This window comes from Pelmatolapia mariae, linkage group LG4, assembly GCF_036321145.2.
Source record: "Pelmatolapia mariae isolate MD_Pm_ZW linkage group LG4, Pm_UMD_F_2, whole genome shotgun sequence".
NCBI lineage: Eukaryota > Metazoa > Chordata > Actinopteri > Cichliformes > Cichlidae > Pelmatolapia > Pelmatolapia mariae.
This window is the reverse complement of record NC_086230.1, coordinates 23,739,762-23,754,210: the sequence shown is the minus strand read 5'-3', so window position 1 is coordinate 23,754,210 and position 14,449 is coordinate 23,739,762. Positions and strand designations below refer to the sequence as shown.

The 14,449-nt window shown below is 42.4% G+C and overlaps 2 protein-coding genes and 1 long non-coding RNA gene across 3 annotated transcripts; 1 reads left to right on the top strand and 2 right to left on the bottom strand.

The window, feature by feature from the left end:
- The first annotated feature begins 211 nt into the window (after window positions 1–211).
- On the top strand, window positions 212–2,279 carry LOC134625483 (uncharacterized). The gene is made up of 4 exons (XR_010093731.1): window positions 212–320; window positions 506–1,255; window positions 2,014–2,089; window positions 2,178–2,279. It is a non-coding gene; the product is annotated as an uncharacterized LOC134625483 (long non-coding RNA).
- An 801-nt stretch (window positions 2,280–3,080) lies between these two features.
- trim35-12 (tripartite motif containing 35-12) lies at window positions 3,081–7,490 on the bottom strand. Its single transcript, XM_063470702.2, has 6 exons — window positions 6,951–7,490; window positions 6,454–6,549; window positions 4,114–4,344; window positions 4,010–4,032; window positions 3,795–3,913; window positions 3,081–3,645 (listed from the first exon to the last, which is right to left on the bottom strand). Exons 1-6 carry the CDS (start codon window positions 7,488–7,490, stop codon window positions 3,086–3,088), a joined length of 1,569 nt encoding a protein of 522 aa, XP_063326772.1. The 3' UTR covers window positions 3,081–3,085.
- Window positions 7,491–8,897: 1,407 nt separating this feature from the next.
- On the bottom strand, window positions 8,898–14,191 carry gipc1 (GIPC PDZ domain containing family, member 1). The gene is made up of 7 exons (XM_063472010.1): window positions 13,989–14,191; window positions 12,295–12,863; window positions 12,011–12,196; window positions 11,665–11,845; window positions 10,833–10,945; window positions 10,670–10,751; window positions 8,898–10,575 (listed from the first exon to the last, which is right to left on the bottom strand). Exons 2-7 carry the CDS (start codon window positions 12,592–12,594, stop codon window positions 10,424–10,426), a joined length of 1,014 nt encoding a protein of 337 aa, XP_063328080.1. The 5' UTR covers window positions 12,595–12,863; window positions 13,989–14,191; the 3' UTR covers window positions 8,898–10,423.
- Between the last annotated feature and the right edge of the window lie 258 nt (window positions 14,192–14,449).

Here is a 14,449-nt window from a genome sequence, read left to right as displayed (position 1 = left end):
TTTATTTGCCATTATATGTGTCTTTTCTTGCTCTTAAGCTTATTTTATCTTGGAAAAGCCTCAAAATAGGGCCCCTGTGCACATGCTTTACTTGTCATATTGAATGGATAATATGCAGGCAAAGCGACAGAACAAACATGGGTGTGGCCAGGCTAAAGACTAAACAGTCAGCTGAGGCTGAATGAGAAAGCTTAAACTGTGCAAACTGAGGCAGAGGAAATGGAGCTTCAGCCAGTCAGCATGCTTAACACTGGAGACAACAGAGGACCCCCACCCAGTGAGAAAACTGTTGCAGGAAGTCAGATGAATCCACAGCTGAGGTAACAGCCCTAAACCTTTGTGCCACTTTATAGGAGTCGCAGTAAACTGCTCCCTAACTGTAATAGAAATGTGTTTAAAATGATGTCACAGGAGATGGAGCAAAAATGCAGCTAAGACAAAAAAAATAGTATAACTGATGGATTGCATCTTGTGATTGTTTAAATTTCTTTCTATGTATTTACAGACACAGGAAACGGTGACAAAAGAAGCATCCTGTTGTCCATCTGAGTGAGAGCACTACAGCATCTGTGTTCAGAAGTTTACATACATTCATTTTTGGCATGAATATCTTGATATTTTTGTTTTTTTTTAATGGTTTCTTTGAACTGTTTTGGGATGTAGTCCAGAAGCCTCCAAAACCAGTTTTGATGTGAACAGGATCAGTGTTCTTCTGGGACACCCAAATGTGTTTATGTTTCAACAATCTAGCTGTTGGTTTGAGGTGACTTCGAAGAATTTTGAGGTAGTCCTCCTCTTTCATTATTCCATCCACCTTGAATGTACCAGTGCTACCGGCAGCAAATGGCCCTCCATGGATCAGACTTGTTTATACAGTACATCCCACAGATGCTCACTTGGATTTAGATCTGGGGAATTTGGATGCCAAGTCAACTTCTCAAAGTCATTATTGTGCTCCTTTTTATGATCCAGTTGTGCCCATTGTTGGGACAGGGGTCTGTGGCTATGTAGCCCTATACACGACAAACTACGATGCACTATGTATTCTGACATCTTCAGAACCACCATTAACTTTTACAGAAATTTGCTACGTTAGCTCATCTCTAGAATTGGACCAAATGGGTCAGCTTTCACTCTCCGTCTTTATCAGTGAACTCTGGCTCCCCGTGATGCTGGTTCACCATTGTTCCTTTCTTGGACCACTTTTGATAGATACTGACCTCTGCGGACTTGGAACACCCCGCAAGAGCTTCAGGTTTGAAGATGTTCTGACAAACGGCCCATTTTCCCTGCTTGTGACACATCAATTTTGAGAACAAAGTTCATAAGATAAGATAAGATAAGATAAGATAAGATAAGATAAGATAACCTTTATTAGTCCCACATGTGGGAAATTTGTTTTGTCACAGCAGGATGTGGACAGTGCAAAAGTTATGAAGCAAAAATTAGAATAAAATAAAATAAGAATGAATACAGTACACAACTGTACAGAATAGAATAAAATAATTTGCCCCCTAATAAATCCCACCATGATGAACAAATACTGAGTGTTATTCATGCTACCTTTTAGTGGTCATAATGTTATGCTTGATCATTGGATGTTCTCCTGTTATAGTCTGTACATACCAGGGAACAAACAGGCCCCGCCTCCACCACTAGCCCACTGTTCTGATATTTATCTGGCTGTTCACTATTGACCGCCCCTGATGCTCCACTTTCTTTCTTTCTCTGTCAGACGCCACTGACCTTTGTTGCATAAAACAGTACACCCAGCAGGAGGTCTCCCTGGTGAATACAGTGGGTCTCAACCTGCTGATTAACAAAGCAGGGGTTCTGGCCGAAGGCCCCCTGCAGGGTGGCAGGCCAGAGAACATGCAGACTAAAGTCCACAATAATGTTGAGCATCAAAAAAAGGACTGAGGAAGATAAAATACTATATCTAAAGCTGTTTTGTATTTTTTAAATGAGAAAAAGCAGACTTTAACTCTTGCTCCTTCTGGTCCTCATCATTAGATTGCATTTCCCCGTCAGAAGAAGCTCTAAAATCACATGCATCATCATCCCTACCATTTCTTTTTGCAGCATAAAGGTAAGTGATCTGCCACCCAAAAGCTTGACCTTACTCACATGTAACCTCTGCACTGACATTTTTGTACCACTCTTCTCCTCTCCGACAGGAGATGACAAAACAGCCTTTTCAGTGTTGCACCCTGGCTGGCTTCAACACTTCACGTGTGGAGAAGAGGAGATCAAGTTTCCAGTTACATCTTGTATAAAGGACACAATAAAATAATGTAGAGGGACAAGAGTGGTCTCAGAATATTATCATTTTATTATTTAAGGACAATTACCAAGCAATTATGTTTAGCATTTATCCAAACAATGGTTGCGTGTTTGCTTCATCATTGTATGGAAAACAAGCTGTTGCAGGAGTCACTTTACAAAACTTAAAGACTGCACACTTAGTCAGATAAACTAAAACTGTATAATTTTTTATAAAACAGTTGTTGCATGCCATTAAATTCAGAATGGTCACGTATGAAAAAAGTCCAGGTCAGATGAGTGAAAGTGTGTGATCTAATGATTATACCGGCAGTGAATGACAGAGCTGTGTCACATTTGAACTGGGCGGGGGAAAAAGCAGAACTCAAATCATCTGTGACACTCGCATGAGGTTGTTTGTGTTTTTCTGAACTAGAAGTGAAAATAATTGTGTTCCTGTGTGAGACATTTATTAACTGTGTTTGCAACCACTAGGGGGATATTGATGTTCATGACAGTGTGCAGGGGATGCTTAGTGTGAAAGCCTGCCCGGCTGAGAAGTATAATGGAGCCTTGCTGCATAATTATTGCAACTGTGTCCCCTTGTTCGCTCTAAAGAGTCTCTTTTGGCTTCGTAACCTGCAGTCAATCACTAAATGAACCCAAGTGAAATAAACCAATTACTGCTGTCATCACTCAGCTTGTGTCGTGCTCATTTTACCAACAATCATGCACTGATATAATTTGCTTAATCATTTGATTCACACTTGGGTCATATAATGAATTTCAATTCCACTGATGTCCTTTCTAAGGTGCTCACTAATCACCACGTCGCGCTGTTCCACACAGCCACCTTGGCGGGGCAGATTTTAAGAGGTTTGGGGTTGTTTCCGTTGATGTTGGCACCAGGGCAGAAGAAGGGGTACATCTTCTGAGTGAAGAAGTCATTGAAAGTGTAGATGGGTGTCATATTGACAGGGTTGGAGAAGATGACCTCTCCAGAGTCGTAGTCCAGCTGCACCCTTACTCGAGTTAACTCCCCCTCCAGATGCAGCGGGGTGCTGGGCCTCGTCATGGCTGAGTGCTCCCCCTCAAAGTATGAGATCATCCAAAAGCCGCCCTCGGGACAGCCCGAGATGCGGCCCTTCCTGTCGATGGACTCTTTGACCACCCCGAGCATCCACTCCACTTTGTCACCCACCTCTACCTCCCAGGCGTGACGACCTGATGTAAAACCCTCTGAGCCCAGAACAAACACAAAATGACCAAACCGTTCAGGATTGTCCGGGAGTTGCTGCAGGGATCCGCTGTTGGCCACACTGGTCAAATCCGAGGTGAGGGATAACCAGGAGTAGGCAGTGTTAGGATCCAAGGTGATGGGTGCTAAAAGATTACATATAGTCGGTGATTAAGAAGAAGAAAGAAATTCGAGATACGTTGAATTGTTTAAATGCAAAGATCTCTAAAAAAAAAAAAAAATCTTCCTTGGTGATGTATACAAGAATGTGTCACAGAGTGACGTGAGTTCTTACTGTACTGAACCAGATCCACCATTTTCTCCCACACGTGGTACTTGAGGGAACTGACATGCTTGGCCACATTTATAAGAGCACCTGAGACTTTTTCTGGATTCTTGGGTGGGATCTGTGCTCTGTGAGAGGTAAAAGAAACACAAAAAGAAAGTAGTGCTGAATCACTAGTGTTGAAGCTGGCATGACGCTGCCAAATACTTTTTTAAACCTCCTACCTTTTCTTTGTGTTTGTATAATTCTGAAATAAGGAAAGAAAGAGTTATAAGCAGCATGTTTCGTGGGATGGATGTGATGCAGAAAACCGTTAAAATCTGCTCACCTGAAGGAAATTAACATCATTGGATGCAATCTCGTTCTCAATGGCAATGACAGCGTGAGAGAAGGTGAGGATATCTCTGGCGATGCTGTCAGACTTCTTCTTCACTAGCTCTTTCTTCTCCTTATCCTCTTTCTGCAGAGTGGCCAGCCGTTCCTCCTCCTCCCTCCGGAGAAACTCCCGCAGCTCCTCAAACTCCTCTTTGATCTGCTTTTCTGTGGCCTGAGTCTGGTTCTACACATGGGAATATGGATCAGTGTAAAAATTCATTTCTAGTCTAATTTTCTTTCTTTATCCATACTTCCTCAAAAGGGACATGAGGTGCAACCCACCAGCTTATACCAAAACATAATGTCCCAGAAGTGTTCTGTTGGATTTATGTTAGGCAAGAGTGAGGGTCAGTCAGTGGTATCAGTTCCTTCATGGTGCCACTGCCTAGCCCAGTGGTTCCCAAACTTTTTTTGCTGGGCCCCCCTTTGTTTTACAAGAAAAATATTCGCCCCCCCCCCTCCCCTCGCGCGCGCGCACGCACGCACGCACACGCACAAACACATCCTCCAACCACACACACCCATATTTTGCTCCATTGCGGTTTATTTCACACCTCAAACATTTAGTAAACAATTAAGCAAATACAAGTAATCTGCAGGTAGTAAGAAAATAAACTACTAACTCTTTTACGCTGCGTCCGCACGTACACGGGTGATTTTGAAAACGCAGCTGTTTCGTCCACACGTAAACGGCGTTTGAAATCACCGAAAACGGAGATTTTTTAAAACTCCTTTTTGGGTTTATGTGTGGACAAGGAATACAGAGTTCGTCACCCAACGTCCAAAGGTATGTGCCTTTTTCCACGTCACGCTGTGCGCCACGTTATTGTTTACATGAGATGAATTGCAGAATGGCAGATAGTCAGATTAACAGTATTTTGTCTCTGTCTTCAGGTTTTACACGCTTACATATACACACGCAGTTACTGTCCCTCCATTTAGAAAGGCAGAGGCGTCAAGGCGTAATTATTTTACGTGTAGTTGTTCTTTTCCTGTGTAATAATATTCAACATTGCTATCATTGCATTTTTCAAAAAATGCCTCTCTGTGCAAAATGGGTTTAAAAACATGAACATACTATTTGTCCGGGATTTGAACCCAGGGAACAAATCCTGGCAGGACCAGCCTGATATTATTCGTATCCCGCTGTAACTTCACTGTATAAAGAGCTAATATCTCCAAAATTTCAGGATCAGTTAGTCATTACAACAAGTGTTTGTGAACTAAAAATCAAGAATGTGGGATACTGTTTGTCCGTGATTTGGAGAGCCCAGCCCGTGCTCCCGACGCAGGGAAAACCAATTCTGCAGGGGAGACCTACGTTTGCACTTGTGCAGGTGAAGCCAAAGGGAAGATATTCACCATATTGTCTAGTCTTTGGCTTAGAATGAAGTTGGTTTGGAAACATATTCAGCTATGTTTCATCTCCTGCTTTGCGTTTGTGTGGGCGCCCAGTGCTAGCGTTGTTTTGTTTTTTTTCCCTTTTCATGCCGCGCCCCCCCCCCCCCCTCCCCCTGCAATGGCTCTGCGCCCCCCCTAGGGGGCGGGCCCCACACTTTGGGAAGGTCTGGCCTAGCCAATGGTGCCACTCCCTAAACATGATTGCTTCATCATGATATTCACACCAGTGGGCTGCTGGAGGTTATTTAGTAGGACTCTGGCAGTGCTCATCCTGTTCCTCTTTGCTCAAATGAGCAAATAGCGGTCCTGCTGACAGGTTAAGGACTTTCTACGGCTCTGTCCACCTCTCCTAGAATAACATCCTCTCTCCTGGAATCTCCTCCACGCTACTGAGACTGCGCCGGGAGAGACAGCAAACCTGAAAATGGCACATGTTGATGTACCATCCTGGAGGATCCGGACTACCTGTGCAATCTGTACAATCCGGGTATTGCCTCAAGCTACAAGTAGTGAAACTGACCTTAGACAAATGCAAAACTATTGAAAAGAATGGAAAAAATGTCAGTGGCCTCCACCTGTAAAACCATTATTGTTTGGAGGGTTGCCTCACTGCTGCCCATCTAGAGTACCTGTTGTTAATCTAATTAACACCAAAGCAACTGAAACTGACCATCAACCCTCTCTGCTACTTAACTGACCAGAGCAATATCCTGGAAGTTTAACTGATTTGATGTTAGACATTAACTTTTTTGAGAATTATATTTCACCTGCTCTGAGACATTAGCTGACATATTTACACACTTAACATTGCACTGCTCAACTTCAGTCACTGTTACGTCAACTTCCATACAGGTCCTCTAGTGTTTCGTGGTATCTGAGTGTTTATTGATACCTTGATGTGCACAGTTGTGTCATCACACTCCTGCTTGGCTTCATAGAGGCAACGCAGGTTTTTCTTCAGAGGAATCAGCTCATTTTTCAGCTCTGCCTGAAGGGCGAGGATAAAGAGTCATATTTATCTTATTGTACCTTGAACAATGTTAACAGTTTCCTCAGTTTGCAAAAGTATCACCTTCTTCAATTTGAAAGCAGTAAAGTGACATTTTCAAAGGAGGACTAAAAGGTCAAAGGTAGTTTGCTTAAATGGCACATAAAACAAATGGCAAATAGTTAAATTGTATTTATGTAGCTCCAATTAAGAATAGCAGGTTAGCACGCTATACGAGAGAGAGCTCCAATTATTATGTGAACCTCTATAAGCAAGCACTTGGTGATAGCAGGAAGGAAGAACTCCCTTTTAATTCCTTCCAGCATAACAAGGATCTGTGCGGGGTAGACATTTGCTAAAGCTGGATGTGGGTAACAGGAAAGGGAACAAAAGTGCAATACCTTAAGATCCTGAGCACCTTCTTCTATGGGACACACTCGATGTCCGAGGTGCTTCTTGGAGGTGTGACACACACAGCACAGGACTTCAAAGTCATCCAGACAGAAGAGTTTGAGAACTTCCTTATGTGTACTGCATTTAAAATCCACTGTCACTGCTTGTTTCCCTGTATCACCAGCCCCAGTTCCCGCTGTGGCTCCCCTGTGCTCGTGCTCCCTCAGGAAGGTTTCGGCCACATTCTTCAGAGCCAAGCTGACTGTGGGCTCAGTCAGCGAGCACTTCCTCCTGCAGACAGGACACTCACGCCTGGCCTTCTTCTTGTTCCAGAACTTCTGAAGACAGGCCCGACAGAAACTGTGGCTGCACTTGAGCACTACCGGGTCCTTGAAGATTTCACAGCATATAGGACAGGAGAGCTCATCTTCCAGCATGGAGCCTGACTGTGACGAAACAGCTCGAGGTCGCAGGGACGAATTTAGCTTAGAACTCTGAAAGAAGGTAAGCTTTAAAGGCTGGGAGGAAGCGCGTGGGCGCAACGCCATGGTTCCTGATGTAGGGTGTGTGGGAGGGGGAGCTGCTGTCTGTAAGGAAGAAGTACCCTGCAGGGAGTCCAGAGAGCAGTCTGGACACAGTTTATGAGCAACCAAGGTTATAGAGCAACAGGGACTTGAAGAACTTGTTTACCTCGCTTGTAGTAAATACAGGACATGTCACCACCCCTCATTTGTTAGCCTCAGGGAAGCTTTAGGAAACTGGACACAGTCCAGCCTATTGAAAATTCTTCTATGTAGAAAAAAGGTCGTAATAGTGAACCAAAGTTAAACTTTAAGCTTTTACCAGGTAAGGAAAGACACTTACCTGGTAAAAGGTCTGTTTTTCAAACTAGAACAAAGACATTGTGTACTCACTGAACTCGAATAAAAATAAGCTTGAAATGTAATAATAGCAAAACAAGTAATTTTGCTATTATTGTCATTCTTGGGACCCTCTAGAGCAGGTGATGTGGCGAGAAAGGCCAAATCCAAGCCAATTACAGATATAGTTTTTACTCAATTATTATACATAACCTTATTTATCTGTTCCTTGTATTTATGTTTACCTGTATTTATTATTACTGTCCTTATTATCATTATCTTTGTTATTATTAGTCATTCTTATTTAGTTATTTATGACATCTCTCCATCTATCTATATCTCCTCTCAGTAATATCATTTTCTAGACTGAATAGAGCCTCATACATCTCCATGTTTGACATTTATAGTTACACGGCACATCCTTGCATGTGCAACACACACACACACACACCCTTATTGTTACTCATTTCATTAAATACGTAAATGTTTTTTTTTTTCATCTGTACTGTACTGTCATTATCTCGTCTTCATGCTTCGAATTTAGTGTCATGTTTCAAATATATTTATTGTTAATTGCAATTATAATCTGACGTTTAGTCTCATAGACAAGCATCCATAGACTTTTTTTTTGCACTTTTTGCATTGTTTGAACTGCAGCAACTCATCTGAAAATCCTATTAAAGAAATGCTGAAAAAGCCCCTACATAAAGTGGCAGGAACATCGGCGGCTCTTCAGTTTGTCACCTCCCTCCATTGAGGCCTGTAACTGACCTCGCTGAGCTTGACCAGCACTATCAAGTTGACCCAGGGAGATCTTATTACCTGCTGACACCTAGTTCACTGTCTAGTTAAATGTCATTTATATTTCAAGAAGACACAGGAGTGAGAAGAAACACAAACACAGAAAGTGCTCTCGGGCACAGTTTCTCAGAATCTTGGAAAAGACTACGGGTTTGTTGCAGTTTTGTCTCTTTGTTTCACAATAGTGGCTCAAAGTGTTGAATAAACTCATCCAAATCAAGATTTTTCAGACCAGACGCCACGGGGCAGTTTGTTGTGCTAAGTTGATGAAAGAAGAAACAGAAGGACAGCTGCTGTGTGGATGTTATTGCATTATATTTGGACATTGACACCGGTGTAATACAAAGCCATCAAAATAATGTATTCTCCTTAGTTTTACAGTATTCTAGCATCATAACCCATTTAGATATCCATGAACTCTGAAAGAATCAAACAAAACTACAAAATAGCTTCATACATTTGGATATACTGAAAAGGTTAAACACCCAGAGTTCTTTAAGACGTGTGTTTACCTAAACCGAGTAGTTGGTGCAACATTGCCGCCGTATTTTTTTTCCTTTCAGTGAACACAAACGACTGCAGGAGATGAAAGTCATTTGGTCCCATTCTGCTTCAAGTGTTCTCATTTTTCAATCGCACGCACCAGAACGCAGACTTCTAACAAAGTATATAAAATGTAAGAAATAAGAAGAAATGAAGGCAGATCTATTGTCTTTTCTTTTCCTTTTTTTTTTTTAAAACAACTACTCCAACTCATCACTTCTTTCTTCTTCTGTAATACTGCTCTCCATAATAAACTGCAACACAAGTTTTCATTATTCGTCAGTTATACAAACCTTGTTTTAAAATAGACATCACATCACCTCATATAAAAAACACACCGGCTATAAAAAAATAACAAGTCAACACGATCCACAAGCTGGAGACCGGCCCGGCGTTCTTCTCTTTCTCCTAGCACATACTTCAACGAAAGTAAATGAACACTGATTTTCTCAAACACTGTCAAATGTGTGAAAGACAGTCTGCACAGTTAACTTCATTACATCATGGAGTGTGTTAACAGTAAACAAACACCTCTGGTCTTTTTAGTCAGGAGCTACAATTTACTATGACTTCTCTCCGAGAACACTTCTTTTACCTTTACTTAAAAAGAAAAGAAAGAAAAAAAAACCCAGCAGAATTCATTATGAGGAGAGAAATGTAACAGCACATGCTTGTAAAACTGATCCATCACAGTAACATTTAGTGTTTCAGGACGACACTGTACTTCAGGGAGACCCATGCTTGTGCAATAACAGAGTCGCTCACCAGGTACAGTGCAATCCATGCTCACTTCTGTAGTTGGTTTACAGCGCGTGCAACACAGTGCAACAATCAAAAAAAAATTAAAAAAAAATTATACACATCAATCTCCTCTGTGTCAGCCACTGTTTCGCCATTTCTCCCATTTTAGAAACCTGCCCTGTGTTTGGTCCACTGCCAGCAACTACAACAATGACATGCAGGTTCATGTGACGCAGTCGAAGGAAATGCTCGTTGGCGTGCTCGTATTTTCTGGGAATAGCTGGAAGACAAATAAAAGCACTTTGGAAGTCATCATAGTCACCTTCCTCTCCTGTTTACTGGATTATCCTCATTTTTAAGGATGAGTCTCCCAAAAAACAAACAAAAAAACAGTACAAACTCAGAAAAATAGAAAGAGTGTGCAGTGGAATAAAAACAAACTCATGACGGTAGTGTTGTGGTTTTCTAGTAGTGCTCAATGTTGTGGGTGTAACAAGCACACACGCAAAGCAGGTCGTTCTGCTTCGGTTCTGTCGTTAAACCCGCCCGACCTTAGCGTCTCCGATGGCACCCCACACATCGAAAACAAACTCATCGGGGAAGGCAAAGTCTCCCAGGGTTTCATCTAAAGCCTCTGCAAACTCATCCGGGTTCTTTTTGTCTTTTCCCAGCTCCACCATGGTAGCCGCTGAGGGGAAGGAAAAAAAAAAAACATAAGATCTTTTTTATCTCACATCACGCTAAGTGAGACACTCACAGAGCCATCAAGGACTCACACTCACCCAGCTCGCTGTCTCTGATGCCCATATAACTCTCGAGCAGGTCATCCACTTTCTCGATGGCCTTTTCCTCAAATGCAGAGGGCTAGAAGAACAGCAACGGGACATTTTATTTAAACAGTACAACCACCAGTTATTAGTTCACAGGTCTTGCAGGCATGCTCACCAGCTCCTCCACAGTGGCAGGCCCTTTAGAGCGAAGACGAAGGGTTCCTCTGCCGGTCCCCAGCTGAACCCCTGAAGCCGACCTAGACCCACCAGATCTCTGGCTAATCATGTCTACAAAACAGAATTAAACCTGTTCAGAAATAATTGAAGATTTTTCCCTCTGCTGTGGCAGTCTTCATCCTCTTTATTACTGTCTACTTATTACTCCCTGAGCTGGAAAACTGAAAACGCAGTTCGTTTAGCACTCTAGGTTTCTGTTTAGGACATCTGATGTACTAATAAGGATGCTATTAGCACGATGAAATATATATTTGTAAGAGAGCACAGGAAAAGATGGGTCAAAGACGCAGACCTAGAATCTTGACACAAAAACAAACCTGAACACCCTGTGGGGTTGCTCTACATTAGGAGTGTCAAGTCACTGTTCAAAATAACCTTTATTTACCTCATATTAGGCCTTGCCACAGCCAAAAACTTCAATCCTTTGTCTAGAACTAGCTGTTTGACCTGCCCTCCCCCTCCCTTTAAGCCAGCTTTCTTCTGATTGGCTACCCCTCGTACGTAAAGGCTGTCTCTTCCTCAGTGACATCCTACAGATCTAAGCATACAAAAAAACCCTCAATGTGTTAAGACCAGACTGTTTTGTTTTTGTTTTTTTGTTGTTGTTGTTTTTTGGGGGAGGGGGATTTATGCTAATGTAATTTTTGATAAATATTTTTATTCAAATTCCCACCATATAAAACTATATATCTATAAATGATAGGAAAAAAAGGAAAGCCCTAACAGGTCCCTTCAAACTAGGTTTTCAAGCATATTCTTCCAGCACCTACCAAAGGCTTTGAGAGGCTCCACCAGCTTGATGGTGAACTCCTTTCCTTTGGGAAGCTCCTTCAGCATCTTGGCCACTTCGTAGTGTCGACAGCCAATAAGGCGGTGGCCATTAATCGACTCTATCATATCCCCCACGTTGATGACCTGGATCTGGTGGATGATGCTGCCCTCACGGATCCTCTGAAAAACCATCAAAAAAAAAAAAATCCAATTCACTATTGAGCTCATCGCTTTCTCCCTACAGCAAGTAATTGATTCACTTTCATTCCAGGGTCACGCCTTTACCCGGGGGTGCTTGAGTCAATAAAAAAAAAACACTTTCTCCATCACTTAAACATTCCTCACCTTGATGAAAGCGTAGCCGGCTCCATTATCAGTGATCGTCAACCCCAGCGCATCCTCCCCTTTGAACACCTCTATCTCCTTTCTCTGGCCTTTAATGTGGGCAAAAATAAAGTCCTCTAGCCCGATCTGACCTCCCAATAGTTTATCCATGTCCACCTTGTGAGTGTTCAGAGTGCAAAACATAACCTGTGAAGGAAGACAAACATCAGGTAAAATCTGCCACGAGCATATCTGGAGCAAATCTATAAATCCTCAAATCCATTAATGTCTGCAGAAAGGCTTACCTCTGACGGTGGTATCCCAAAAGCCTCGCCAATCTTGGCGTAAAGCTCCCGCACGTTACTGAAGCCCTCGATGCGGCCTGTGGGGCTGCCGTGAGCGAGCTGGGTGTGGAAGATGAGGCGAGGCCGCATGCTGTTAGGTGGCGGCGGCAGGCCTTCGGAGGTGGCGCCTTCTCCCAGCCCGACGACCCCACCATCGATGCCTTCCATACCTGGCACATTGAGACCCGCGCGGATAGGCTCCGCTTCCTCGTTCTCGACCAGCGGGGACGCCTTCTTCCTTCTTCCCAATCCCAGTGGCATAGTAGTCCTATGAGGGGTTGCAGAGGGAGAGGAAGGGAGGATGGAGGCAGCTCTGGGGAGTTATGCTACAACCTTGACCAACATACACCTGCTCAGCTAAATCAGCTGCAGGTCTGCTGGATATGTATGTCACAGTAATAGTGTTGTCCTGTAGACCAGCTTGAGAGCTGTCTCAACCACGCACTGTATGGATTTAGGAATCCACACATCAGAGCAGCTCACATAGCTGGATCTGTCAAGTCCAGCAGCCTGCAGTGGAAGGTTTTCAGCTGTAAAACAAGAGACAGAAACTCTTTCATCTTTATACATGTACCATGGACTGTACATATGCAGTGACATGCAAAAGTCTAGAGTCACAACTTATTTCTTTATTTTTTTGTATCCAAGAAGCAAAATTTCTTGTAACTATGAACATTGGCTGTTTCTTTTTTCTGTAATTTACAGTCAAGTCCTTGGATCTGACTATTTTCAGGGGGTTTTGTTTTGTTTGTTTATTTGTTAAGCCAGTTAACACTAACTTGTAAATCATTTCGAGGATTAAAAAAGGCACAGAACTTTAGCAAAGAATCTGTTTAAAACTGTTTTGAGGCACTTTGTTAAACACTGCAGCAGCCTGTCACAAAAAACACAATTTGTTCCCATTTCTTTAGATACATCTATGAAGAAGATAACACAGTCTGACAAAAGCAAAAGCAAAAGCAGAGGAACACTATCAGTCATGGCCTGGCCTTCCCAGACCTCAAACTTGAAGATTATTGAAGCAGGGATCATTTTGACAGCCAACATCCAAAGAGCCTGGAGAACTATTCCCACAGACTACTTAATGAAAATTACATGAAAGACACACTTGCCTAAGAAAGTTTAGGCAGTGTTAAAGAATAAACGTAGTCATACAAAATACTGACATTCAAGCTAATTGTACAAATTCTGTTTTGCCTTACATACTGTATTTCAATGTGTGTTTGCACATGTTTCAATAAATCACTGCACCCCTTCTCAATTTCCCAAACAAAATATAAAGACACGAGGGTTGGCTCGAGACCGTTGCACAGTAGTGTATAAGCTGTATAAATTGCTCCTTCTGAACACTGTCTACACATTATAGCTTGAACATTCATTACATTAGAAAACGCTAACATTAGCTGCTAGCTCTAAGACGCAGTCAAACATCTTCCACTTGTAGCAACACAAATAACGAATAACAGTTAATACTCCAGTGGCCACTTAGTCAGTTATCAGACAGTTATCAGACAACTCATGAAACCTGCAGCTGAATCTTTGACTGGCAATCCCCCATATTCGTGAGTTACACCGTTACTCTTTCTCAAGATTGATTAGCTATCTAGCTAGCTGAATCAAGATCGCAGGCAACATGGAAGGCGAGTCATTCTTACCGGAGCACGAGTTTCAGCCAACTATCGTTAGCCTGCTAACGGTGCACTCGCAAATGACGTTACAGCTATACAGACAGTGTTTAATATTTCTTACTTCTGCGTCACGAACAGGCTAACTTGGCCTATTAAGGTTTAAGGGTAAAGTGTATCTGTGTGTATGTGTGTCGGTATGCTGCTGTAGAGTTAGCTTAGTGCCAGCCCAACAGGGGTGGAACAGTGACGCATTCAAGGTTTCTCGTAAACACCAACTTTCCCCAGAGCGACTGCTTCAAAGTCCGGATTTTAAAGTTTAATTAAGAAGAATAAGAACGACATGAGTGTAAAGCAATGTTTGGTTAAAATGTAGTAAAAAATCACATGGATGTGTCTATTAGAGGTCTGCTATTTTTGACATTTTTACAGGATCTTTGAGTCGAAGTTACATCATTACTGTCATTAAATTATATATAAATGTGTACTGT